Source organism: Apium graveolens, chromosome 10 (assembly GCF_009905375.1).
Source record: "Apium graveolens cultivar Ventura chromosome 10, ASM990537v1, whole genome shotgun sequence".
Classification (NCBI taxonomy): domain Eukaryota; kingdom Viridiplantae; phylum Streptophyta; class Magnoliopsida; order Apiales; family Apiaceae; genus Apium; species Apium graveolens.
Window position 1 is genome coordinate 186,341,301 of NC_133656.1, and position 27,352 is coordinate 186,368,652.

At 33.1% G+C, this 27,352-nt stretch overlaps 1 protein-coding gene across 1 annotated transcript; it reads right to left on the reverse strand.

The window, feature by feature from the left end:
- Positions 1-8,117: 8,117 nt before the first annotated feature.
- LOC141691449 (uncharacterized) lies at positions 8,118-9,077 on the reverse strand. The gene has a single exon (XM_074496187.1). The coding sequence runs from the start codon at positions 9,075-9,077 to the stop codon at positions 8,118-8,120; it is 960 nt and encodes a 319-aa protein (XP_074352288.1).
- Between the last annotated feature and the right edge of the window lie 18,275 nt (positions 9,078-27,352).

Genomic DNA, 27,352 nt, shown 5'->3' on the forward strand with positions numbered 1-27,352 from the left:
CATTTATGCCTCGCTGGTTCCAAACGATTTCATTCCTGCATTTCCACAATGCCCAACATAGCATAACAATTAACTGAAGATCTGATCCCGTATACTGGTTATAGACATACCTCAACCAGTCCGAGAAGAGAGTAATGGCATAATTATATAACACCTTGCCCATGCTAAAGTAGCATTCCTTTGCAAACGAACATATACTTAAACAATGAAGTGTAGTCTCCAGTGCTTCATTACAAACTGGACAAAGTTCATTTACCAACACTCTTTTAGTCCGTAAGTTATCCTTGGTAGGTAAGCAACCTATTGCAGCACTCCACAAGAAATGTTTCACCCTCGCAGGTATTTTGAGATTCCATAAGCTTCTCCAAAAACCTGAATTATCACTGGAGAAAGAAGTATGCATGGTTTGAAGCAGAGAATATGCTGATTTCACTGAGTATTGGCCAGATATTTCTTGTCTCCAGCACCTTGAATCTGCAGTATGATTTTGTAGAGGGACAGTAAAAATAAGATTAACATCTCTCTAATCAAAGATGCCATTTATTAAGTCTATATCCCACAGTGATTGGTCTATAGTCAACAGTGATGAAACCACCTGTCCTTCAAATGCTTCACTCCTTGTATGAACATATGGATCAGTCTCACAAGGGAGCCACAGATCTTCCAAAATCTTGATACTGCTTCCATTCCCAACTCTACAAGCTAGACCTTATTTTATCAGGTTCTGAGATTCCATGACACTATGCCAGATGTAACTAGGGATGCTTCCCATGTTAGCACTCAGAAAAGTACTTTTTGGATAGTATCTCACTTTATATAATCTCCTCACTAGACTCTCCGCGTATAGAGTTAATCTCCACCCTTGTTTTCTAGTAATGCAATATTGAAATCATACAGTTGCCTGAAACCAAGACCTCCATCACCCTTCTTGCGACAAAGCTTCTCCCAGGATAGCCAATGTATGCCTCTATTCTTACTTTTCGTGGACTTCCACCAAAACTTACACATTACCTGTTCCAACTCCTTACATAATTCTTTTGGCAGTAAGAAAACACTCACGGCGTAGTTGGGGATAGTCTGAGCCATTGATTTGAGAAATATCTCCTTACCCCATTTTAATATTAACAACTTCTCCCATCCCTAGACACGAGTGCTCGATCTGTCTTTTAAGTAACTCAGAACTGCGCTTCTTGATGTTTGGCAGGCCTAGGTCCTGAGTGTCCTCATCTGCTTCATTAAAATTCATGATAGAGTACACTTCTTGCTTACTCTGAGTCTCGGTGTTTCTGCTGTAAAACATAGATGACTTGGTCGCATTTATTTTTGGCCTGATGCACACTCAAAAATGTTCAGAATCTCCATAATTTAAGTAGATGTATCCCTGTTAGCTCTACAGTAAATATAAGTGTCATCTGCAAAGAACATGTGCGAAATCAACGGTGCACCCCTAGCCACTTGACTACCCTTTATTAAATAAATGCATCACATTCGAAGAATTAAATTCTTTGGTACCTCACAGCTAATGTCATGTCCAGATTCAGAATTCGTTTCTTCGTTAAAGCTCTTCTTAACAGATGTCAATGTCATGGTCTAAGATCGTCTTATCAAATCTTAGAACTATTAAAAAATCTTAGAACTATTAAAAAAATAAACTATTCAATCATTTAAGTATGAACTAATTACAGCTAGCCTGGTCACAAAGCTAACAATAAATTGAAACTTTAAACTTAGCTAAACTTACATAAATTTTAGCTAAACTTATACTACTGGTTGCATATGAAGACTTAAGAGGCTTACTTTATTTATAAAAAATTTTAGGCACATTGATAATTACATGGCTGAGTTTGGCCATTGTTTATAGAAACATAATATTTGATCCTCAAATAATGTTTTTATTTTCTAGAAAAGAGATTATTCAAGCTTCAGAGAATGCATTTAAATTGATTATATACCGTTGAATATTCCCTGCAGTCATCTAAACAATCTGACGGAAGAAGAGTATCTCCGGAGTAACTAATAAATTTTCAAGCGATTTCACAAGATTTGAATAAATCAAATTTCGATGCTGAAAAACAGGCAACAAACACGATATTAGAAAAATAGCTTAATCTCCTTGCTCATATATGAGCTGATAACAGCATAATAAAATAACACAAATCCAACATGACAGCTAAACCTTTTAATAAAGATATATTGCCTTGATTGGCGTTCATGATGCAAGTACCAACTTATCATGCAATCTGCAAACACATCTACCTGTCATCGTACAAACTACAAATTGAGTTCCATAAAAGAAAGTACCAATAAGAAATAACCTTTTACTGCTCAGCAAATTCCCAAAATAAAATTACTCACCTCAGTTCAGTACCCGAAAGAACAAAACAGATGAAAATAAACCAGTTTAGCAGCATCACCAATGGGAACCCAAGCAAATGATACCTAACAAAGAAGCATACTTGTAGTATTGATCTCTTCCAATCTTAGCATCCAAGAAGGAAAAGAATTAGAACAGACACCCTAATTGCTCGAAATTGTTGAACTTGCAGCTGTAGATAAGCTGCAATTTGTGTTTAAATAATTGAAAAGAAGTTTGGTTCTTCTTTCAGTTCTTCTTGTTCTTCTTTTTAGCACACAGCTACAAGTAATAATTACAAAAATTTTGGGCCATTGATATGCTTCTGAGTTCTGCCTGCCAGGTTTTCATAATGTGAAACAATGTCGTCTGCTTATCTCCTTTGGTCTAAGAAATGAGGTTGGTTGGATTTTCATAATGCAGGCCTCATGTTCGTAAATACATATCATACATAGCATGCATTCTTCACAACTTTGACATATCCTAACGGATGGGAAGAGGTAGTGCTATATAGGGCATAAACAAATATATCAACCTTTTTTTTCTTTAGCAGATATAATTTCGAAGGGAGGGGGGTAAGTGTTAAGCCCATCACAACAGCTTACTTTTACCAGACCTACACCTAAGAGTGTTCAATCCCATAAAAAAGGATGGCTGATGAAAATTTGAGCACAGCATGTACAACTAGAAGATATAGAACCTAAAACCACTACAAACTACCTAAAACAACAGCCTAAATTCTGGAAACTGGATGAAATAGAGTAATACTAGAATTTTTTTTAAAAAAACTTCAGAAAAATTCATGGGAGTCCAACTGTTTTTTCTGAATAAGCATATAGAGTTTTCTTATAGCAGGTAACTGAAGTCATTACATAATTAGCAAAAAAAAAAGTCATTATATATTTTCATAATTTGATACCATGTACAGTGGAAAACGGACAAAATGAAGTTGCAAAACTATAATCTGGCGGGAGGCCTGAACATGGCTGCACAAAAGTTGAGCTTCATAAGCATCTATCCAAACCTCGTTCCTGGATTATGAATATAGATAAACCAAACAATTGTTCAGCGAGAGCTGCAAATAAAGGCTAAGTGAACAACATAGCTCAACTCTCCTGGAAGCATCTCTTTACTAGAAAAGTGATCAACTACTCTGTTATAAGATAAAAACAAAGACCAAATAACCACCGTAAATAACCTTAGTTTAATTTATATAGTACCGACCCTAATTTATAGTTGAAATGCAAAAGTACTAACATGCAGCAGTCACTAATAAGGAGACATAAAAATGGGCATCTAAGAAAAATGGTGTGACAATTGAACTATCCAAACTAAATTTCATGAGATTATCCCCCAAGTTTTTGTAGGTTCCTTTGTGGTTTAACTTTAACTTTTTGTATTATTACGGAGGATTAGTACAAAAAAAACAGAAAAAAAATCTTGAAGTTTGCTTCATAACATATCTTATATTAACAAGCAGGGACGTCAAGCTTTATTAAGAAACAAAACTCCAATCGTGTCTTCTTTTTCCTTGAAGTCCTTCATTCCCTCCAGGGATACTAGACTCTCCGAGTAAGCGCAGCAACAGACAATATGGCATGATTTTGGTTCCTTCCCCATACTCTTGATTGCATGGGTTTGGAGATTAACACTGCATAGTTCCCGTTTGAAACTCATAAATAAAGTATCACCATTTTTAAAACATTGAAACAAATGTTCTCCATACCGGTATATAGTTAGTTCTTTACCAATAACCGGTCCAATAGACATCTTTCTCCAAACATCACATCTCTCGTTGAAAACATATACATCAACCGGTTCAGTTAGTAACACTTTCCGATTATAAACCATGACAGCAATAGAATCCTCAAAATTCATTATAACAGCATCTTGTTTTTGATCAATTGAACCAATTTCAGGCAACAGCCGAAAGATCTCGTTTTGAACATCAAACCAGATCACAGTGAGACGTGAATTTTTACCATTAGGTTGTACATTCAACCAATAAGGGGAACCACGGAAAACAACTTGCAGTGCAAGAGGAGGCACATAACCACGGAAAAGGAAGTTGGAGGGGGTGATCTTCTTCCAACAACGTTGTTTGCATGAATAGATATCCCCTACTAATGGTTGGTCTTCAATGGTAATAACGTACATAACTTTAAAATCATTAGCAACTGAGTCGAAACCAAATCCAAAACAGTCTTCAATCAAGCCATCATGCTCCCTTTCCTCAAATCTACTAGGGAGAAGTGGGATATTGGCCAAACACTGCTTCGTAGCAGGATTCCATATTACAAATTCTATTCCTTCAAACTCGTGATGCCAATTATAAAAACACACTAAACCATTTACGGAGCCAATCATGGCTGTGGACCCTTGAAATAGAGACTCGTCTCTAGTCTCTTCATACTTTTTCCTTTCACTAGTCATAACAAGGAGAGAATCTTTGTTGGGATTAAGATCAAGATGAGACTTGATGAAATCAGGGTTATTTGAGATGAGCAAATTCCAGGATTTACAAACTGATTTAAATCTCGAAACTGATTTTACAGGAAGTCGGGGCAATATCTGGGACTCGATGATTTCTGATGGAAGGAAAGAAAGATTGCAATATCTTTTGACAGCCATGTTGAAACAATACAATCGTACTTGTGTTTAATAACGACCAAACACGAATGTATGAATGAATGAACATATATAGGTTGTTTAGTAATTAGACGTAAATTCTCAACTCCGAACACATGCCTGGGAAGTACTTTCGTAGAACATTCTTAAAATCACTTCTTTGAGAAATAACTAAACACGTGGTCTTTTAATTAATTAAATTAATGAAATTTTTTTATGATAGTTTATCGTCGCAACCTGCCTATCCCACAAGTCTACATATTACACCGTGTAGATCCTAAATATCATTTTTTGGGTAAAATAGTCTTAAATGTCATTTTAAAAAAATATGACTCTAAATATCACATGGGGTCTTTTGTTCCATTTTTTTATAAACCCAAAACGTAGCCTCTCATTTTACTTTTATTATTATTCATAATTTTCATGAAAAAACGTGTATTCGTGTTATGTTTTTCAATTTTTTTTTGTTTTTTTATGGTAAAACGGGGTATGGAGTTTTGTTTTTTTAGGAAAACTAATGTTCAAGTTCCGTTTTACATTTTTTTTTACCAAAAAATATTAGATAATATTATGTTTTTTAGCTTAACATGTTATTGAGAGGGATGTTTTGTTAGTATTTTATTAATAACTATAAATATTTTAAAATCCAAATTAAGAATTGGTGAACCTTAAAATATTAAAAATAGTTAATGATCACTGTAACAGCCCGCACTTCCGGACTATTAAATCTAAATACCAAAACTTAAATAAAATAGATTCTTATTCGATATTTCAAATATATCACGAAGGTCAAAGCAGCGGTCAAACTCAATAATCAAAATCATAAAAACAGAGACGCAACTCCACAAATCCGATAATAATTGTCTAACAGATAATTAAATTTATTCTCTAAAAACAAAATCTTTATTCTAATTCAAATAGCACAAAACGAAGCAGCACAGATCTCCACATAGTTCTCATTCCTTAATCTTAAATGCTCCAAAATTCCGAACCTGAAATATAAAAAGGGGTGAGCTACGAAGCTCAGCAAGTACAAATTGACCAACTCTTAAACAGAAAAACAATGGGTGTTTTAATAAAACGATTTTTCTTAAAACAATAATAATTTTGTAAAACATTTTCTAAAATAAATCCAACCCAAAGTTTTATATTTTAAAAAGTCAGAATTTAAAACAGAACAGAGCATATTTTATAACAGATCAGAACAGAATAAAACAGAACGAACCGATAATTCTTATAAATACCACAGTCTTGATCTACGGTCACACTTTGCCAGTAGCCGGCATCTAATTCTTATTCTTATTCTTTATACCACACTTTGCCAGTGGTCGGCATCTAAAGTTCAATAATTACGCGCCCTTAATAGGTATCTAAAGTTGCACACTTGTGCGCCTACCAAGGGTATCTAAGGCTAGTTCCAGAACTATAGCGTAAATTACGAACGGTTCAAAATCGTAGAGACTGGGTTCTAAAATTCACAAATACTTATATCTTCTAATTTCGAAATCAAAGTTTCTTAAATCTTATACGAAATTAAGAACAGAACTGAAATATCTTTTCCGAAAATTAAAAGTAAGTCAAAAGTACTTACCTCAAAGTCGACACTTAAAAATCCGAAATTAACAACACGAACAAGCCTAACAATTAACAGGCAGAACATAATTAATTATTTTAATCTATAACAGATTTTATACAAATTTTACAAACAGGCGTCATGCTATATCACATTAACACAGAACAAAGCACTCGTCATTAATTAATAGAAGCTAAAACCTAATAAATAATTAATTAATATAACAACTAAATCGAGGTAGACTCCATAATTTTACTTTACATTTAAGTATCCAGAGACTTAAAGCATGTTGACACAATCTAATTAAAACAAATTATATAAACAAAACTAACAGACCATAAGCATGCAAACATACATGGGCTTTAAAAGTCCAACATACTAATTAATCATGTAACAAATCAAGATCACATATTATACTTATGATAAGGCATGCATGCATGTATAAATATTAAATTAAAAGAATCCTGCACACTCCCCATACCAAAAGTCGGACCCTGCATCACAGTATACTAAAATAATATAATAACTAAATAAAGACTTTGTACAAAAATCAATAAAACCAATCGGGCCTTGAGCCCAATAACATATGCACATAAATTTATCCAAATAATTTAGAAAACAAAAGGAACACAGCTAAATTAGACATGCTTGCAAAATTTTATTTTTTTATTTTTATTTTTATTTTTTTTAAAATAATCCTTACACATTTATCAATATTACTAGTAATAAACAAGTAACAAGTTGGCACCCTGAATTAAACTTTAACATGCTTTCTAATTGAGTAAGCATAATTTATTATTTTTAATCTGTTTAAAAATAATACTTTAGCATGCATATTGTGTCAAAATAAGTAACATCTAAGTCTAAAAAGAAAACTAGGATCTCTACAATAACACAAATCATGTTGTAGTAATTTCAAAACAAGTACGTAAAAACATGAATAGTACAAAAGCTAAAATAAAAGGTCAAAAGCATAGCATCCCTGATCAATTACATGCACTTGAATTGTACTAATTATTTAATACTAACAGCCCCAATAACATGAAAGAAACAAAGCAATTAATCTCAGGACAAATAAAATGGCTGAAATAGAGTCGTACCTGTCGAAGAAGAGAGTCGACACGAGTTTTTATTATTATCTTATGGGGTTCTTATATAGGCAAACGAAACCCTAATTCTATTTAGGATATAATAATTTTCCTTTTAAAATTTACAACCTCTCCAAGTAAATTCCAAAAATAAAATATTTGGCACACACAATTACCTAAATTAAAAAGATTTCGATTTTCTAAATTATTTTTACACTTATTTCCACAAATAACAAATCTTTTCCCTCAATAACTTACACAAAAAGTTTCCGGAATATTCTAAATTAAAATATTTATCTAAACGAAATAATATCTAAAATCTAATAAATAAAATCACGAATTTTACATTCTTCCCTCCTTAAAAGAATTTGGTCCCCAAATTCATAAAAATGAAATTAAATTAAATAAGTCGCTAAAGAAAAGAAATCATACCTTAATTGGGATAGTTGTCATTTCCTGTGAGCTGAAATACTCGTCATTTGCCCATCTTGTTATCTGCTTCCTTCCTTGGTGGCGGTGGCGGGTTGTGCGGACAATTCGAAATCTTGTGTCCTACTTCTCCGCAATGGAAACAAGCACCTGTATTCCAACGGCAGACTTTGTCGGGATGATTCTTGCCGCACCTCGAACACCTTTCTCGATCACCTTGACCTCCGATGTTATCGTACACGTGTGGCTTCTTGAGTGGTCCCCCTTGAAAAGATTGCCCACTAGTTTGAGTGAACCGCCTCTTATTCCAGCTGCCAGACGCCTTTTCAGATTCTGCCAAGCCCCTTTCGATCACTAACGCCTTGTTGAGGACAGCCTCGTATGTCTGAAGTTCAAAAGACGCCACAGAGTTCCTGATGTCGCTTCGAAGTCCCTCTTCCAATCTTCGTGCTCGACTGCTCTCATCAGCTACTAAGGTCGACGCGTATTTCGCAAGCTTTGCAAATTCTGCTTCGTATTGAATGACGGTTTTATCCCCTTGTTGAAGGCGAATGAAGTCTCTCTCTTTCTGCAGACGAACTGTTCTAGGAAAGTACTTGTCCTCTAAAGCCTTCTTGAACTTTTCCCAAGTGTACGGTTCAGGATTTTCTTCAAGATTCGTTGTTGTCTCGTTCTTCCTCTTCTCCATAAGCCACCAGTCGTAAGCGCTTCCTTGCAATTGGTACACAGCTAAGGTCACCTTCTGCTGCTCATTGCTCCCAAGAAGTCCAAAAGCTTTTTCCATCTCTTGGATCCACATCTCGACTACTGTCGGATCAGTTGCTCCATCAAAAGTTGGCGGGTTCAAACGCTTGAACTGAGAGACGATGTTGGGCTTTGGTTGCTGATTCACAAGTACAGCTAGAGTTTCAGCCAGCTGGTCAAAGACGTTTCCTCCTTCATCATTGTTGCCCTGATTTCCATTGTTGTTCTGATTTTCGTTGTTGTTCTGATTATCTCCGTCCATCTTTTCTAAAACCCACAAAATAATTTCTAAACTTGTAGTCAATAATCAAAAAGCACAAAAGTCAAACATATCAAATAATCACACAAATAAATATCTAAATCAAATATAATTTCTTAAGACCTATACGATAGTCTACAGGATCGCATCTTAGGGAATGTACTAGTCCCATACCTAATACACTCCGAAGAACAGCCTGCTCTTGATACCAACTGTAACGACGCGCACTTCCGGACTATTAAATCTAAATACCAAAACTTAAATAAAATAGATTCTTATTCGATATTTCAAATATATCACGAAGGTCAAAGCAGCGGTCAAACTCAATAATCAAAATCATAAAAACAGAGACGCAACTCCACAAATCCGATAATAATTGTCTAACGGATAATTAAATTTATTCTCTAAAAACAAAATCTTTATTCTAATTCAAATAGCACAAAACGAAGCAGCACAGATCTCCACATAGTTCTCATTCCTTAATCTTAAATGCTCCAAAATTCCGAACCTGAAATATAAAAAGGGGTGAGCTACGAAGCTCAGCAAGTACAAATTGACCAACTCTTAAACAGAAAAACAATGGGTGTTTTAATAAAACGATTTTTCTTAAAACAATAATAATTTTGTAAAACATTTTCTAAAATAAATCCAACCCAAAGTTTTATATTTTAAAAAGTCAGAATTTAAAACAGAACAGAGCATATTTTATAACAGATCAGAACAGAATAAAACAGAACGAACCGATAATTCTTATAAATACCACAGTCTTGATCTACGGCCACACTTTGCCAGTAGCCGGCATCTAATTCTTATTCTTATTCTTTATACCACACTTTGCCAGTGGTCGGCATCTAAAGTTCAATAATTACGCGCCCTTAATAGGTATCTAAAGTTGCACACTTGTGCGCCTACTAAGGGTATCTAAGGCTAGTTCCGGAACTATAGCGTAAATTACGAACGGTTCAAAATCGTAGAGACTGGGTTCTAAAATTCACAAATACTTATATCTTCTAATTTCGAAATCAAAGTTTCTTAAATCTTATACGAAATTAAGAACAGAACTGAAATATCTTTTCCGAAAATTAAAAGTAAGTCAAAAGTACTTACCTCAAAGTCGACACTTAAAAATCCGAAATTAACAACACGAACAAGCCTAACAATTAACAGGCAGAACATAATTAATTATTTTAATCTATAACAGATTTTATACAAATTTTACAAACAGGCGTCATGCTATATCACATTAACACAGAACAAAGCACTCGTCATTAATTAATAGAAGCTAAAACCTAATAAATAATTAATTAATATAACAACTAAATCGAGGTAGACTCCATAATTTTACTTTACATTTAAGTATCCAGAGACTTAAAGCATGTTGACACAATCTAATTAAAACAAATTATATAAACAAAACTAACAGACCATAAGCATGCAAACATACATGGGCTTTAAAAGTCCAACATACTAATTAATCATGTAACAAATCAAGATCACATATTATACTTATGATAAGGCATGCATGCATGTATAAATATTAAATTAAAAGAATCCTGCACACTCCCCATACCAAAAGTCGGACTCTGCATCACAGTATACTAAAATAATATAATAACTAAATAAAGACTTTGTACAAAAATCAATAAAACCAATCGGGCCTTGAGCCCAATAACATATGCACATAAATTTATCCAAATAATTTAGAAAACAAAAGGAACACAACTAAATTAGACATGCTTGCAAAATTTTATTTTTTTATTTTTATTTTTATTTTTTTAAAAAATAATCCTTACACATTTATCAATATTACTAGTAATAAACAAGTAACAAGTTGGCACCCTGAATTAAACTTTAACATGCTATCTAATTGAGTAAGCATAATTTATTATTTTTAATCTGTTTAAAAATAATACTTTAGCATGCATATTGTGTCAAAATAAGTAACATCTAAGTCTAAAAAGAAAACTAGGATCTCTACAATAACACAAATCATGTTGTAGTAATTTCAAAACAAGTACGTAAAAACATGAATAGTACAAAAGCTAAAATAAAAGGTCAAAAGCATAGCATCCCTGATCAATTACATGCACTTGAATTGTACTAATTATTTAATACTAACAGCCCCAATAACATGAAAGAAACGAAGCAATTAATCTCAGGACAAATAAAATGGCTGAAATAGAGTCGTACCTGTCGAAAAAGAGAGTCGGCACGAGTTTTTATTATTATCTTATGGGGTTCTTATATAGGCAAACGAAACCCTAATTCTATTTAGGATATAATAATGTTCCTTTTAAAATTTACAACCTCTCCAAGTAAATTCCAAAAATAAAATATTTGGCACACACAATTACCTAAATTAAAAAGATTTCGATTTTCTAAATTATTTTTACACTTATTTCCACAAATAACAAATCTTTTCCCTCAATAACTTACACAAAAAGTTTCCGGAATATTCTAAATTAAAATATTTATCTAAACGAAATAATATCTAAAATCTAATAAATAAAATCACTGATTTTACATCACGGTGGGTATAGTTCCTAAGGTTTAGGCATACCTAGATTAAATTAGGTTTAGGCTCTAGGTTTAGGGCCTAAGACCCTAAACCTTAAATCCTAAACTCTAAATTGTACGTTTCATTAATTTATTTTTTAATATTTCTAAAACTCAAAAGGAATTGGTTTTGACTGGATCGGGCCGGGGCAGATTTTCAGGCCCAGATTTTTTATGCATCTATAGTTTATAATCACAAACTCCTAACACACAAGTATCTATTTACATATTATAGGCATCTCCAACTAAAATAGCTATTTTAATTAGTTAAAACAGTATAATGATAAAGCATGTTTGAAAAATAATATTAGTTATTATTTTAAAATTTAAATAATTTTATTCATATTTTATATCTATCTTTTGAAGAAAAAGAGGTTGTAAATGAATTATTATAAATATATTTTTTTTTAATTTTGTAAACATTAAACATATGAAAAACTAGTTAACAAATATTACCTATATATATTACAAAACCTTTACTAACTTTTGTTTAGTAAATCCTACTTGCCGACATCAATTAACATATACATACTCCATAAGTACTTTTGTACTACATTTTTAAAATCCCAAGTGACTTACTTGAGGGTTAATTAAACCCGTGACCTTTTAATTAATTAAATTAGTGAAATTTCTTGTTTTTAAAAAAATGAAAAATTTTCATTTGATGGTTTATAGTCACAGATTGCATACTATACAAGTCTCAGAATATTTTAAACGGAAATAACTATTTTAATTAACTAAAACAGTATAAATTTATCTAAAATTTATTCAATGAATAAGTAATTTTACTTTAATTATTAGTTATAATGGTAAGGCATATTTGAAAAATAATATTAATTATTATTTTCAAATTTTAACAATTTTATTCATATTTTTTATCTATCTTTTGAAAAAAAAGAGGTTGTAAATGAATTATTATAAATATTTTTATTTAATTTTTTTATTTAATACAAGTGAAAATAAAATATACAATTAATAAAAAATTGATATAATTGTAGTAATTTGAACAATTGAAAAACTAGTTAATAAACATTACCTATATATTATAAAATATTTAATAATTTTTTATTATATTCGTTCATGAGTAATTTTGTTAAAATGATTTTTTTATAATAAAATAGTTTAAAAAATTACACCTAACATTAAATGAAATTAAAATATAATATTAAAAATAATACACACTCTCACACACACATATATATATATATATATTATAACTATTAAATTATAAATATACACAAATAACTAGGATTATAACAGGAGAAAACATTAATTTTAGGGAAATGAGGTGGATTAGATATAGATGATGGTTTCTCGTTCATTACATGTAGCTTGCTGTTTTCAAATTATCTAAAAATTTTGTTAATAAGTCTGTGAGACGTGTCCTTTTTACATATTAGGTATATTTACAAATTTTTAACAATGGTTAGTCATGTTTGAAAAATATTAATGATTGATATTTTCAAATTTTAACAATTTTATTCATATTTTATATCTATATTTTTTATAAAAAAAAAAAGAGGTTGTAAAAAATCATTATAAATATTTTTTTAATTTTTTTATTTAATACAAGTGAACAAAATATACAATTAATAAAAACTTTTTTTAATATAATTATAATAATCTAAACATCTGAAAAACTAGTTAACAAACATTACCTATATATATTACAAAATATTTACTAACTTTTTAATATAGTCGTTTGTAAGTCATTTTTATAAATTTAGTTAACAATGAAACTTTTTTACTAATAATAGTTATAACTGTAATTAATAAATTTAGTTAACAATGAAACTTTTTTAAAAAAATAATTAAAAAAAATAAACTTAACATTAAATAAAATTTAACGCGGAATGGAGTTTTGTTTTTTTAGGAAAACTCATGTTTAAGTTTTGTTTTGCATTTTTTTACCAAAAAATATTAGATAATGTTATGTTTTTTTAGCTTAACATGTTATTTTAAGGGATATTTTGTTCGTATTTTATTGATATCTATACATATTTTAATATTTTTAAAATCCAAATTAAGAATTGGTGAAACTTAAAATATTAAAAATAGTTAATAATCATTCTCCGTTCTAGGGTTTACGACTTAAATGCCCTAAATCGATTAAATTAGGGTGTAGGCTCAAGGGTTTGGGGAAAAGGCTCTCCTAAACCCTAATATGTTTCATTAATTTATTTTTTAATATTTCTAAAATTTAAAAGGAATTGATGAACGCTAAAAGGTTAAAATTTGTTAAATTAGGGCCCACCTTTTAATATTTCTGGATTTACTAATTCTCAATTTAAGATTTTAAAATATTTATATATTTATATATATGAATAAAATGCCTGTTAGTAGCATTTTAAACTTGAAAACATAACATTACTTAGTATTTTGGGTAAAAAATATATAAAAAGAAAAAGAAAAACGTTGATCCATTTAATGTTATACCTGAAAACAAGAGATGATATTGCCTTTAGGTATACAAAACATAGTATAAGATGAAGTTACGTTTAATCATTAAAAAAACATAATTCTGCAACTTGAAAACGGCAAACTAATTAATATTTTAGGATTAGAGAAAAACGTAAAACTAAGATGTGTTATACAAGACATTTGGGGCATGGTCATCTAACCCTAAATAGTGACATTTGGGGTCTTCTTTCCATATTACAGGCATCTCCAATTAAAATAGTTATTTTAACTAGCTAAAAGATATAGCATATTTGAAAAATAATATTAGTTGTTATTTTCAAGTTTTAATAATTTTATTCATATTTTATATCTATCTTTTGAAAAAAGAGAGGTTATAAATGAATTATTATAAATATTTTTTTTAATTTTTTTATTTAATACAAGTGAAAATAAAATATACAATTAATATTTTTTTTTGATATAATTGTAACAATCTATATATCTGAAAAACTAGTTAACAAACATTACGTATATATTATAAAATATTTACTCATATTTTATTATATTGGTTTATAGGTAATTTTGTTAAGAATGAATTTTTTTATAATAAAATAATTAAAAAAATTACACTTAACATTAAACAAAATTAAAAAAAAAATAAAAAATAACACACATACACATATACATATATATAACTATTAAATTATAAATATGTATACATGTATACACACATAACTAGGATTATAGCTAAAGAATACATTAATTTTAGAGGGAAATGACGTGGATTTGATATAGATGATGGGTTCTCATTATCCGCTAATTTGTGTAGTTATCTAAAAAATTTGCTAGTACACGTCTCTCTCAGTTCTCCTTTTTACATATTAGGTATACTAACTTAAATTTCATGGGTTCCGTTAATATTTAAAAAAAATATTCATCTAATTATATAATAATTTTAATTTATATATATAATTATAGATTTATAATAATAATAATAATAAAATAATTACAAAGAAATTGTGGTTGTAATTTAGTAGTATAAGATTTTTTAGCGGGATAAGGTAAGTATCTACTAGTTAAAAATGTATATAACACTATTTATTTTTATTTTTAATAACTAAGATAGGGGATAAGTTGAACCAAAATATACCCATTTGGGTTATTATAATATAGTATAAATATACATTTATAATAAAAATAATAAAAGAATTACAAAAAAACCGTTATTGTAATTTAGTAGAATAAGATTTTTTTGGTTGGATAAGCTAAGTATATCTAGTAGTTGAACATATATACAACACTATTTATTTTTATTTTTAATAACTAAGATAGGGGATAACAGTTCAACCAATATATACCCATTTGGGTTATTATAATATAGTACCTGATAGATTTTATAGCCACTGCATCCTGTTGAAGATTCTCTCGAATACCCAAAAATGCACGACCTCGCCATAATGATAAAGCAACATTTGCAAAATTAAATTCTTTGGTGTTGGGTATAATTCTAACTACACAGCAATAATGGACAGTTATATATATATACAAGAACAAGAACAAGGCAAATAACCAACTAACGAAACAAAACACGAAGGCAATAGCAAACTATAAAAACTGTAATTGACAAAAAAAGTAAAGAAAACTTATCTTTTATCGCTTTCCAAATTCTGATAAGAAGAAGAACACAACAGCTGAGTCGCCAAACCCTTCAAGAGGACTTGACTGTTCTTGAAGAGATTATTGCCCCCCCCCACTTGCTGTGATGGAATGCAGCAATATCGCTTCCATGATAAAACAGCAACAGATCAATTTGGCCACAGAACCAACAATGATCAACGGCGACTCGCACCTCAGTTTGCCCATAAAATCTATGCAACTCATATATGTTTGCGAGGTAGGCACCGAGACTTGTGTCATATTTATCTCAAGTGTACCTCTCAATATATAGGCATCTCAAGTTACTCTTCTTCTATTTTACTCGATGTGGTACACCAAGTAACAAAACTGAAAAAGTAAACAAAATGGGTTTTCCTTATTATTTATATTATATCCAGATTAATTAATATTAATATTAAAAAATATATTCAGAGTATGATTAAAATAATCCTTACTCAATATATTTTATATTAATAATTAAATAATCAATATAAATAATTAAACTTGTAATAGAAAAGAAAAATATAAGGGTTCCCACTAGCACTAGGCCACACAAGCATTCCACTTATGCTAGTAGTTGTAAACAACACTAACACAAGATTCTATATAAACTCAATATATTTCTTTTACAATATCAATGTGGGACAAAATCCCCATAACACATTTCAAACAAGCAACTTTGTCGCAATATATTCATGGATTCCACTAAGAAAATGTCTTAGATCCAAATATGAAAGTTTAAGTCCTCATGTCAAGGAACAACCTCCAAGTGTTAACTTCCAGAAATCATATCAAGACCATATATAAAATATACCTCAAACTTTCCATTTTCTAACAATCTCCCAGAAATCCATAATCAAATTGCATACCAGATTTTATACATGACATGTTTTTCAAAGTCGGTACCCTTCCGGGTTTGAACCCTCCTAAGTCCTCTACTTCGATGACTACCGGATACAGATGGAATGTTTCACCTTGAATCTTTATCCGTTGGGTGTAACCACACTCCATAGACGATGACAAGTCAAAGGCTGTGGTGCCAATCTACGGCTTTGAGACGTTAATGGTCATGTCTCGATCCTGTTCGTCGAATATTTCGAGGAATAACCCTTTCCTCTAATTACAACCACACAATTACATTTGCTTAGCTGGGCATCTTCAGAGATGTACTGCTATCATCTCGTCAAACGACTTGACCCCATTCAGAGTTCAAATAACTCTTGCTAACTAGCAGTTCAAGTACCTCTTAGGGTTTATAGGGGATAGACTCAGATACATAAGTATCTAAATGTATATGGTAGAGGTACTACCAATTCATCCTTACAACTTATTATTACCACATTGAATACACTTCGAGCGATCTCCTCTCAGGTGTATTAGGTTCCCGCTGTTGATGAATTAAGATGGGTTACCAGTCCCATCCCCAACCTCGACTTAAGGACTATAGCATGCTCAAGCCCTTTAGTCAGCAGATCAGCTATATTATCCTGAGTTCCTATGAACTCTATAGCAAAAATCTTATCAGAAACAAGACCCCTTATAGACTTTAGTCTAACTTGGATGTGTCTCTTTGTTTTAGCATTATATTTTACACTTCTGACTTTGTCGATAGTTGTACGGCTATCACAATGAACAGAAATGGCAGGAAGCGCCTTGCTTACTACAGGTAATATACTCATAAGTCCATGTAACCATTCAGCCTCCTTCCCCGTGGAATCAAGTACACACAACTCAGCCTCAAAAGTAGACCGAGTAATCAAAGTCTGTCTAGAAGACTTCCAGGACACTGCTCCACCCGCAAGGGTAAACACATATCCAGTCACTCCATTGGAACCAGATTTCTTAGCTATCCAACTTGCATCACTGTACCCCTGGAGTACCCCCGGAAATCTCCGGTAATGGAAGCCAAGGGAAATAGTTCCCTTCAGATATCTAAGAACTCTATCCAGTGCCTCCCAATGAGTCTTGTTTGGACAGCTTGTATATCTAGCCAACTTAGACACAGAATAAGAAATATCTGGCCTAGTCACATTAGCAAGATATTGCAAACTCCCAATAATCTGAGAATACCTTAACTGAGACACAGGAACTCCTGAACTATTCTTGACTAAAGCAACTTTTGAATCATATAGTATACTAGCGATTCTACAATTTGAATAACCGTACTTCTCAAGTATAGATTTCTATATACAATGAGACTGTGATAAAGTTATTCCATCAGTTGACTGAGTCAACTTGATCCCAAGAATCACACTAGCCTCACCTATATCCTTCATTTCAAAGTGCCTCTTCAAGAAACTCTTTGTCTCGTTAATAATCTCAATATTGGTTCCAAACAATAAAAATATCATCTACATACAAGCACACAATCACAAAATCATTACCTCTAACCGTATAGTAGACACACTTGTCATTTTCATTAACCAAAACTCGAAGTAAAAAACAGTTTCATCAAACTTTTTATGTTAGTCTATAGGTGCTTGTTTAAGGTCATAGATGGACTTGACTAGTCTACATACTTTCCTCTCATTACCAGAAGCAACAAATCCCTCAGGCTTATCCATATAAATCTTTTCTTCAAGGTCACCATGAAGAAAAGCTGTCTTTACATCCATTTGATGGATGATAAGACCATGTACAGAAGCCAATACAATAAGCATTCTGATTGTTGTCATTGGGGCTGCTGGAAAATATGTATTAAAATAATCAATGCCTTCCCTTTGCATAAAGCCCTTAGCAACTAGCCTAGCCTTGTACTTATCTATTGAGCCATCAGGGTTTAGCTTCCTCTTGAAGATCCATTTACATCCAATAGTAGAACACCCAAGAGGGAGATCAACTAACTCTCATGTTCCGTTTGAAACAATTGAGTCAATTTCACTCTTTACAGCGCCTTTCCAATGCCTTGACTCCGAAGAATCCATGGATTGACCAAAAGTTAAAGGCTCATCCTCGACATTGTAAATGATAAAGTCACTTCCAAAGTCTTTGACTACCTTTGCACGCTTACTCCCTCTAGGTTCCTCTACTTCATTAGGAGTAGAGCTACTACCAGGATCCACCCCCACATTTGTCATATTTTCCACATGATTAGGAATAGAAGTCAATGTGTGAGTGTGATCATCCTCAGAACTATCCAAAGGTATATCAGTCTTCATTGGGAATACTTCCTCAAAGAAAGTTGCATCACGAAACTCAATTATCGTATTCATCACAATACCATCTATGTCAGATTTTAATACTAAAAATCTCATAGCTGTTGTGGTTTCAAGATAGCCCAGAAAGATACAATCAACAGTTTTCGGACCCAGTTTCTTTCTCTTGTGTTCAAGGACAAGCACCTTAGCAAGGCACCCCCACACACGAAGATAACTCAAACTTGTCCTACGCTTTCTTCATAGTTTATATGGTGTCTTGTACATATGTTTCAGAGGGACTCTATTCAGAATATGGTAAGCCGTATTCAGAGCCTCTCCCCACATGTACTTAGGCAACCCGGAATTAATTAGCATACTGTTAATCATGTCTTTAAAAGTTCTGTTCTTTCGTTCTGTCATCCCATTAGACACATGTGTGTATGGTGGAATAGCCTCATGAACTATACCATTGCTTGCGCAAAATTCATTAAACAAGGTACTTGTATACTCACCACCTCTATCAGACCTCAAACGTTTAAGTACTTTGCCGGTTTGTGTTTCAATTTCATTTTTATATATAATGAATTTATCTAGTGCTTCATCTTTATGTTTAAGCAAATAAACATAACAATATCTACTACAATCATCTATAAAGGTAATGAAATATCTACAGTGATCCTTAGTCAACACACCACCAAATTCACATATGTCTGAGTGCACTAAATCTAACAAGACTGAATCCTTAACAATATTATGAAAGGGTTTCCTTGTTTGTTTAGCAGTTACACACACTTGACACTTAGATTTCTTATCAATGGCGTACTTTGGAATCAACTCTAAATTCATCATATTCTTTAGAGCTCCAAAATTTAAATGACCAAGTCGTAAGTGCCACAAATCAGATGATTCTACACAATTAACAGAAGGTGCAACACTATCATTAATAAAACCACCCAAAACGGGTTCAACATTTATTAAAAACAAACCATCAGACAAGTAACCCTTGCCAAAGAATGTACCATTATGAGTAATAACTACTTTATTACACTTCAAATAATATTCAAAGCCGTTTTTAACTAAACAACTTCCACTTATAATATTTCTACGAATAGAGAGAACATGATGCACTCTAGGGAGAGATAGAATCCGCCCAAAAGCAAACTTCAGGTCTACGTTTCCTATTCCAAGCACTTGTGCAGCACTAGCATTCCCCATCGTCAATGTCACTCCATGACTCTGTTGATACGATACAAACAAGCTAATATCAGTACAAATATGTACATTAGCTCCAGTATCAATTAACCATTCATGTGACAGATAAGTGGAAAGTAATACAGGGTTGTAAGTAACATATCCGTCATCGGTTCCAGAGGCAACAACCTCACCAACGACCAAGTTAGCTACAGGCCCACTTGTGGTTCCAAGTCCAAGCACAGTATTTGCTTGAGCTACCACAACAGCTTTCTTAGCTTTCTTACTTGGACAGTCCTTACTTCAATGACCAACCTGTCTACAAGACCAACATGGTTTGTTCTCCTTTGGTTTCTTAGCCTTGTTCTTGTCAGGTTTAGTGTTAGCCTTCTTAGTGACTACCTTTCTTTTCTGTCCTACAGTCACTACATTCACCTTCGAGCTCCCATGTTCCACAGGCAACACATGTCCCTGTTTGGACTTGTGTTGCTCCTGTACATAGATGTCCAACATCAAGTTAGTCCATGTGATCTCTCCTTTCTGTCTTTTCAGGGAGAGAGCAAACTTTTCCCAAGACTTAGGGAGCTTTTCAATCATAGACATCACTCGAAACTTCTCAGGCAAGACTATATCGGATTCACCCAAAGCATGAACCAAAATCTCCAACTCATGAACCTGTTCAGTCATGGTTTTTCCATCCACCAGCTTGAAATCAAGAAACCTAGCCACAGAATACTTCTCAAATCCTTGAAAATCAGTATTATAGGTTTGGTCCAGCTTATCCCATAAGACCTTAGCAGTATAGGCATATGATGAATAAACATCGAATAAGGTATTCTCCAAGGCTGCCAAAATGACTTCCCTAGCCATCCCATCTTTCTCAGCCCATAAAGCATATAAGCCTTAACAGATTCAGCATTCTCTTGATCCAACACAGGAGGATCATACTGTACCACTGGCCATAGACCCTTAACCGTTAACCAGAGCTTCATCTTTTCTGCCAACGCGAAAAAGAAACTCCACCACTAAATTTATCAGGCATACCCGATAAATCAATTGGCTGGGGAAAACAGTAAGTAGTTCAATCAATGGAAACAGTAATACCAGAACCAGCACCAGCCTCAACAGTATTAGGAACATCACTAGTTTCGTTAACCATCTTGCTAATTAACTATATATATAACTATAATCTCTTCAAGATTGTTGGGTATAATTCTAACTATACAGCAATAATGGGCAGTTATATATATATATAATAACAAGAACAAGGAAAATAACCAAATAACCAACTAACAAAACAAAACACGAAGGCAATAACAAACTATAAAGACTGTAATTGACAAAGAAAGTAAAGAAAACTTATCTCTTATCGCTTTCCAAATACTGATAAGAAGAAAAACACAACAGCTGAGTCGCCAAACCCTTCAAGAGGACTTAACTGTTCTTGAAGAAATTATTGCCCCCCACTTAAGCTGTGATGGAATGCAGCAATATCGCTTCCAGGATAAAACAGCAACAGATCAATCTGGCCACAGAACCAACAATGATCAACGGCGACTCGCACCTCAGTTTGCCCATAAAACCTATGCAACTCATATATGTTTGCGAGGTAGGCACCGAGACTTGTGTCATATTTATCTCAAGTGTACCTCTCAATATATAGGCATCTCAAGTTACTCTTCTTCTATTTTACTCGATGTGGTACATCAAGTAACAAAACAGAAAAGTAAACAAAATGGGTATTCCTTATTATTTATATTATATCCAGATTAATTAATATTAATATTACAAAATATATTCAGAGTATGATTAAAATAATCCTTACTCAATATATTTTATATTAATAATTAAATAATCAATATAAATAATTAAACTTAAAATAGAAAAGAAAAATATAAAGGTTCCCACTAGCACTAGACCACATAAGCATTCTACTTATGCTAGTAGTTATAAACAACACTAACACAAGATACTATATAAACCTGTTGGGTCCCAATGTGTTTGTAGAAGGGGGGGTTGAATACAAACAGCACCGAATAATCGAATTAAATGCGGAATAAAAAATGTGAAACAAAATTCAAGTTAAATAAAAATATTATTAAACTTGAAAGGTGTTACAACAACTGTATCGATTACAAGGTATTAATCTCAAATCAATTATCACAAATCTAGAATAAATTCGACATGAACTTTTTCTATTTTTGCAATAATTAGAATCAAATGCTAAACGCGATTTGAGATTAAGTTCTAGGGATTTTAATCCGCTAGATTGTTACACAAGAGCAAGATAAAGATTTCTAGTGGATTGGATTTAACTTTACAATCTAGAAATTTAATCTTGAAGTATGCAGATGAAAAGATGAAATATTTCTTCTTGTTTTTCTTTTCTGCTTTGTTCTTGACTTCTGTGTACTGGATTATTGAGAGGCTGCTTCTCTACTTCTTTTTAATCAACAGCCGAATAGAATTGAATTGGCATGACAATCCTATAGCTGGCAAGACTTTCGGTAGGACAATGGATTGAACTAGCAAGACAATCTGAATGAACTAGCATGACAATCTGAATGAACTAGCATGACAATCAGAATGAACTAGCAAGACAATCCTTCTCCTAGTGTAACTTTCGGTGAGACTATTGAAAATGGCCTAGCATGACAATCGGTATGACAATCCTGATTGTCATGCTAGTTCATTTTCAATTGTCTTGTTGATTTAATGCAGATTTTAATCCAATATAAATTCTGAAAATTCCTAAAATTAATTCAGAATTAATTAATCAATTAATTCAATTAATAAATAAATTATTCTTCGCAGATATAATTTATTTTCTTAATTAAATTAGATGACTTAATTAATTAATAGAGAATTAATTCTAGTCTTGAGCAGCAACCATTCTTCTGCAAATCTTCTGAAAATCACTGAAAATTATGAATCAATTCCACCACTTCAATGTTGACACTCGATGTACTGTCTGGTTCATGAGTGACTAACTTCCGTGACGTTTCTTCATGTGTTGACTTTGATACTCTGATTTTCTTCAGATTAAATCCTTGTAATTAATGATACTCTGACGAGATCTCTGTCACTTGATTAAATCTATGATCTTGATTTATATCACTGAGGCATGATCAACTTCTTGAACTTCTTCCAGTGAATTAACTCCTCAAGTCTGTAGATGAACCTTGTTTCTGAATCCTTTGACAGATATTACTTTGCGAGATCTCTCTGATGGTCGATCCACTATTTACTTATTACATTCTTATTTGAGTTGAGTTGAATCCTCGAATATACAAATAGGCCTATGACATATGACTTACAATCTCCCCCTATTTGTTTGTTAGACAATAACACACAAATACCTAGAGGATAACTCAACTAACAAATAAGAAAAAGATATAAACAGAAATGCAAAGTAAATAGTAGAAAAGTTCTGGACTAAAATTAACATTTTCCAGATTCCAAGTAGATGTTCCTCTAGACTGAACATATCTTCAAGTAGTTCCATCTTCATTTGTACAACCACATTTCCTGTTGAGAAGCCCATATCTCTTGCTTCTCCCTCTATGAGAATCAACTGATTAAAGAAGATCACCTTCATTTTACCACCTCTCCCGTACAATAGGATCCGCAGATAAAAACCAATGGTACTCCCTTAACAGCTTCTTCCCTTATCAGAAAATCACCTTGTGTTTACCACCTCTCCCGTACAATAGGATCCGTAGTTACAAACAACAATGGTGTGGAGTAGTGTACATTTTTAGGATCTTTTTCTTCCTCCCTGCTATTTCTCCCCCTTAGTTGAGGAATCCTCCAAACTATTTCTTAAGCTTTTATCTCCCCCTTAAAGAAGGAATGTATGCCGTCGTCTGAAGGAGTTCTCATATTTCACTTGGTTGGAAAAGAAATAACAAGTAGTTTCTCTTTCTTCCTCACTGTGAGTGTGTGATTGTATTTTAGTGTACCTCACATGTGTTTCACTCTTCTCTCCACTCGTGTTTACACTCATTCTCACAAGTGTATCACTCTTCTCTCATAGCTCCATAATCCAGCTGTACCTGCAAGGAAAATCACCTTAGCCATCCTTAAGGAGGTCACAGGTGGTGCAATGGGAGTTCGCAAATCCCCATCCTTGTTAAACTCGTCAGATGAATCTGAGTCATAATTTACAAGTTGCTAGTTTCCCTTTTAGGGTTCCAGATTTGAATTCTGGGAAGGTAAACAATGATCCAAAGAATTTAGCATAAAGATCAAGGTTCCCTTCTAATGTCTGTGAAGACATTTCCTTGTGACTCATCAGGTAATATCTGAATCATTGTCAACAAGTTGCCGATCTGCACCTATGTCAGATCCACTATCCGCAGATGCATCCAGGGGATTTAAGCCTGGGGAGGTAGACACCGACCACTGACATATGGCTTTTGGATCAGTATCCTCTCCTAACACCTGTAAAGGCAATTGGTCCACTAACGAACCTTGAACAATCGAATCTGACCTTAAAATGGTCGAAACTCTTGTTTCCGTCAACTCATCCTTTGTGTGTGTAACCTCTCCTTGTGCATCAAGAATTGTTTATGTTTGAAGTGGTGACACTACATCGGATACCTTGGCCGACAGGCAAAATTCAATAGACTCACCCTGTTGAGAGAATGAATCTAGTAACTGTTTTTGTGCCTTTTCAGCCATTACATCTTTTTGAGAAGATGTATGGGGGCTAGCAGTTGTCTCGGTTTAAATACTACTCATCTATGTAGGAGACAGAGCTACTGGGTTGACTACAGAACCTTCCTTATGTGGTGCACTAGGCACTATCTCCCTCACGCTCATTCATACTACTTTTAGTGGTAAAAGAGTGTTGGTTGGTTCTGTTTTTGTGTTTGTCTTTACAGTCTGGGATAGACGTTGTGGATTTTCAACCTCATGATTGTCAATGAAAGAAAGTCATTGGAGACTGAACCTGTAACACAGAATATATGGTAATAGAGAGAAAATGATTTACAATAGTGATTTCAAAAGATTTTACATGAAATAAGAAATCACTAATGTAGAAAGAAGTTTGATTTTGTTTTTCAATATGAATGAGTTTTTTTTTTTGATAAAACATTGATCACTTAGGGTAAAGTCTAAGTAATTCTCATTCATATCAAAAGCTTACAAATATCTGCAACATAATGTTAACAAGATATCATTGACCGATACTTGTCAAGTACTTTAGATACTAATTGTTATGTTGCATAAACAATATATCACTGCACATATAAAACAATATGATTGTGCCTAGTGATAAGAGAGTTATAAATATGACGACTCTACTAGTTCATATAAAATTATAACTTCTGTTAGAGTGCCATACCATGTCCTTGACGATTGCTTGAGCAGTATACTAGTTCATACCAACCTGAAGTGAGATTGTGAAGAAGAAATTGCATAGTCCAATAGATCTGCAGCTACAAAGTCCATGAACTGTGGTGCATTGACTTCCTCTTTTGACTTACCAACCAGGAGTACACTTGTACACATCTTACTAGAGTACAATTCCAAGTGTAATATGCAGCAGGTGTCTAATATGTCGTAATATTCTCAAGTCTCGTCACTGGTGCTATATGTTAGATACTGCTTCCTGATAATAACCTAGCACAATATACAAAATTACAATGATAACATTCCCAGCTTGCAAACAGCCATATCCCTCAGATAAACCTTTGCTGTTATCTCCAAAGGTAACCAGGGGGGCAGCTTTCTCAATCCTCATTTGATAGCAGGGCTCTATCTCTGGTCATATGTCTTGATGATCCACTGTCAAGAATCCACACTACCGGTTACACCTGTTTAATGCCCTGCACTTCAAATGGATTAGACCTTCTTCGGAACCCAAACTTGGTTGGGCCCGGCATACTTGTAGAATTGTCCTTTGTCAGGCAAAACAACATTTTTAATTTTAATGGTCTCAACTTTCTCAATGACTGAACATTTGACCTTGTAAACAGCGTTAACAAATTTCTGTTTAAGCTTAGGCACAAATGTCTCCTTTCTAGCCTTAGAAGGACTAGCAGTCTTAGACCTATCATGCTTCTTGTTATTCACATGCTGACGAGGAGTAGTCTTATCATTAGACACATGCTTACCATTAAAATAAGCATACATCATATTAAAAGCACAAGACATACAATTAGAAACACCACATGCTTTATGAGAGTGATTAACAGCAGACAATTTATGCATGGTAGACATGGCATTATTGTTATCAAACTCATGTGTGTCTGAGTTAGTCTCAGTTGCTTTCACAACTTTGACTGGAACTTTCGACTCACTTGACTTGGAAACAATCTTCTCATTAGCATGATCCTCAACACGTATTTCTTCTTGAATAACAGAAGAGGTCGCATCAAATGGTTCAACAATTGATGCTTTATAGAGGGGTTCATCAACACCCTTAAGCACATGTGGTACTTCCCTCCCTTTGGCACAGACATGAGGAGGGGAGTTTATGCCTAATTCTCCAATAGCAGCATTGTAATCATAACCTATTCCAGATGTTTGATTAACAGCTTGCTTACTGTAGAACTCTTTAGCCTTCGAACAAGAATTGAAGTAGGCTTTAACCTTAGTCTCAAGACCGGTGATCTTGTCTTTGAGAATAGTTTCGAGTTTTCTATAACAGTCAACTCTATTCTCTAGAAAAGATACCTGTTCTTTTAATTTGTCTTGATTAATGTGCACAAGTCTTAATTCATTGACCTCTTTCTCAAGGTCTGTGATCTGTAAACTTAACAGTTCATTATCACGACGTGCACAATCTAAGTTACCTCTTAGATGATAAACCATTTCAGCATCAGAAAGTTTTACCTCTATTCTTGACGATGAAGCTTTTCCATCAATAGCCATAAGAGCAAGATTTCCTTCATTTTCATCTTCACTGTCAGTATCATCCCAGCTTCTTCCCTTTGCCAGATAAGCCCTTTCAGAGTTCTTTCTTACTTGCTTTGGCTTCCTACATTCTGTGGCAAAGTGTCCCAACTCATTGCAGTTATAGCATCTAATGGTGCTTCGATCAACCATCCCTGTTTTGTACCCACCACTGCTGGTGTTAGAGGATGAAGATCCACCTTTCTGGAATTTGTTGTAGTTGGACTTGTACTTAAGCTTGGGATTCCTCCTGAATCTGACATGGGAGAATCTCTTGACAATTTGGGCCATTGATTCATCTTCCAATTGCTCCAGCTCTTCCAAGGAATAAAAATCATCACTTGATTGATTTATAGTAGGAGGATCATATTCTGCTACTAACTCATTTTCCTCACCCTTGGAAAACTGTACCATTCTTTCTAACTGTTGAGATTG

Coding starts and splice junctions, on each gene's coding strand:
- LOC141691449 (XM_074496187.1), bottom strand. CDS start 9,077: ATGGACGGAGATAATCAGAACAACAACGAAAATCAGAACAACAATGGA.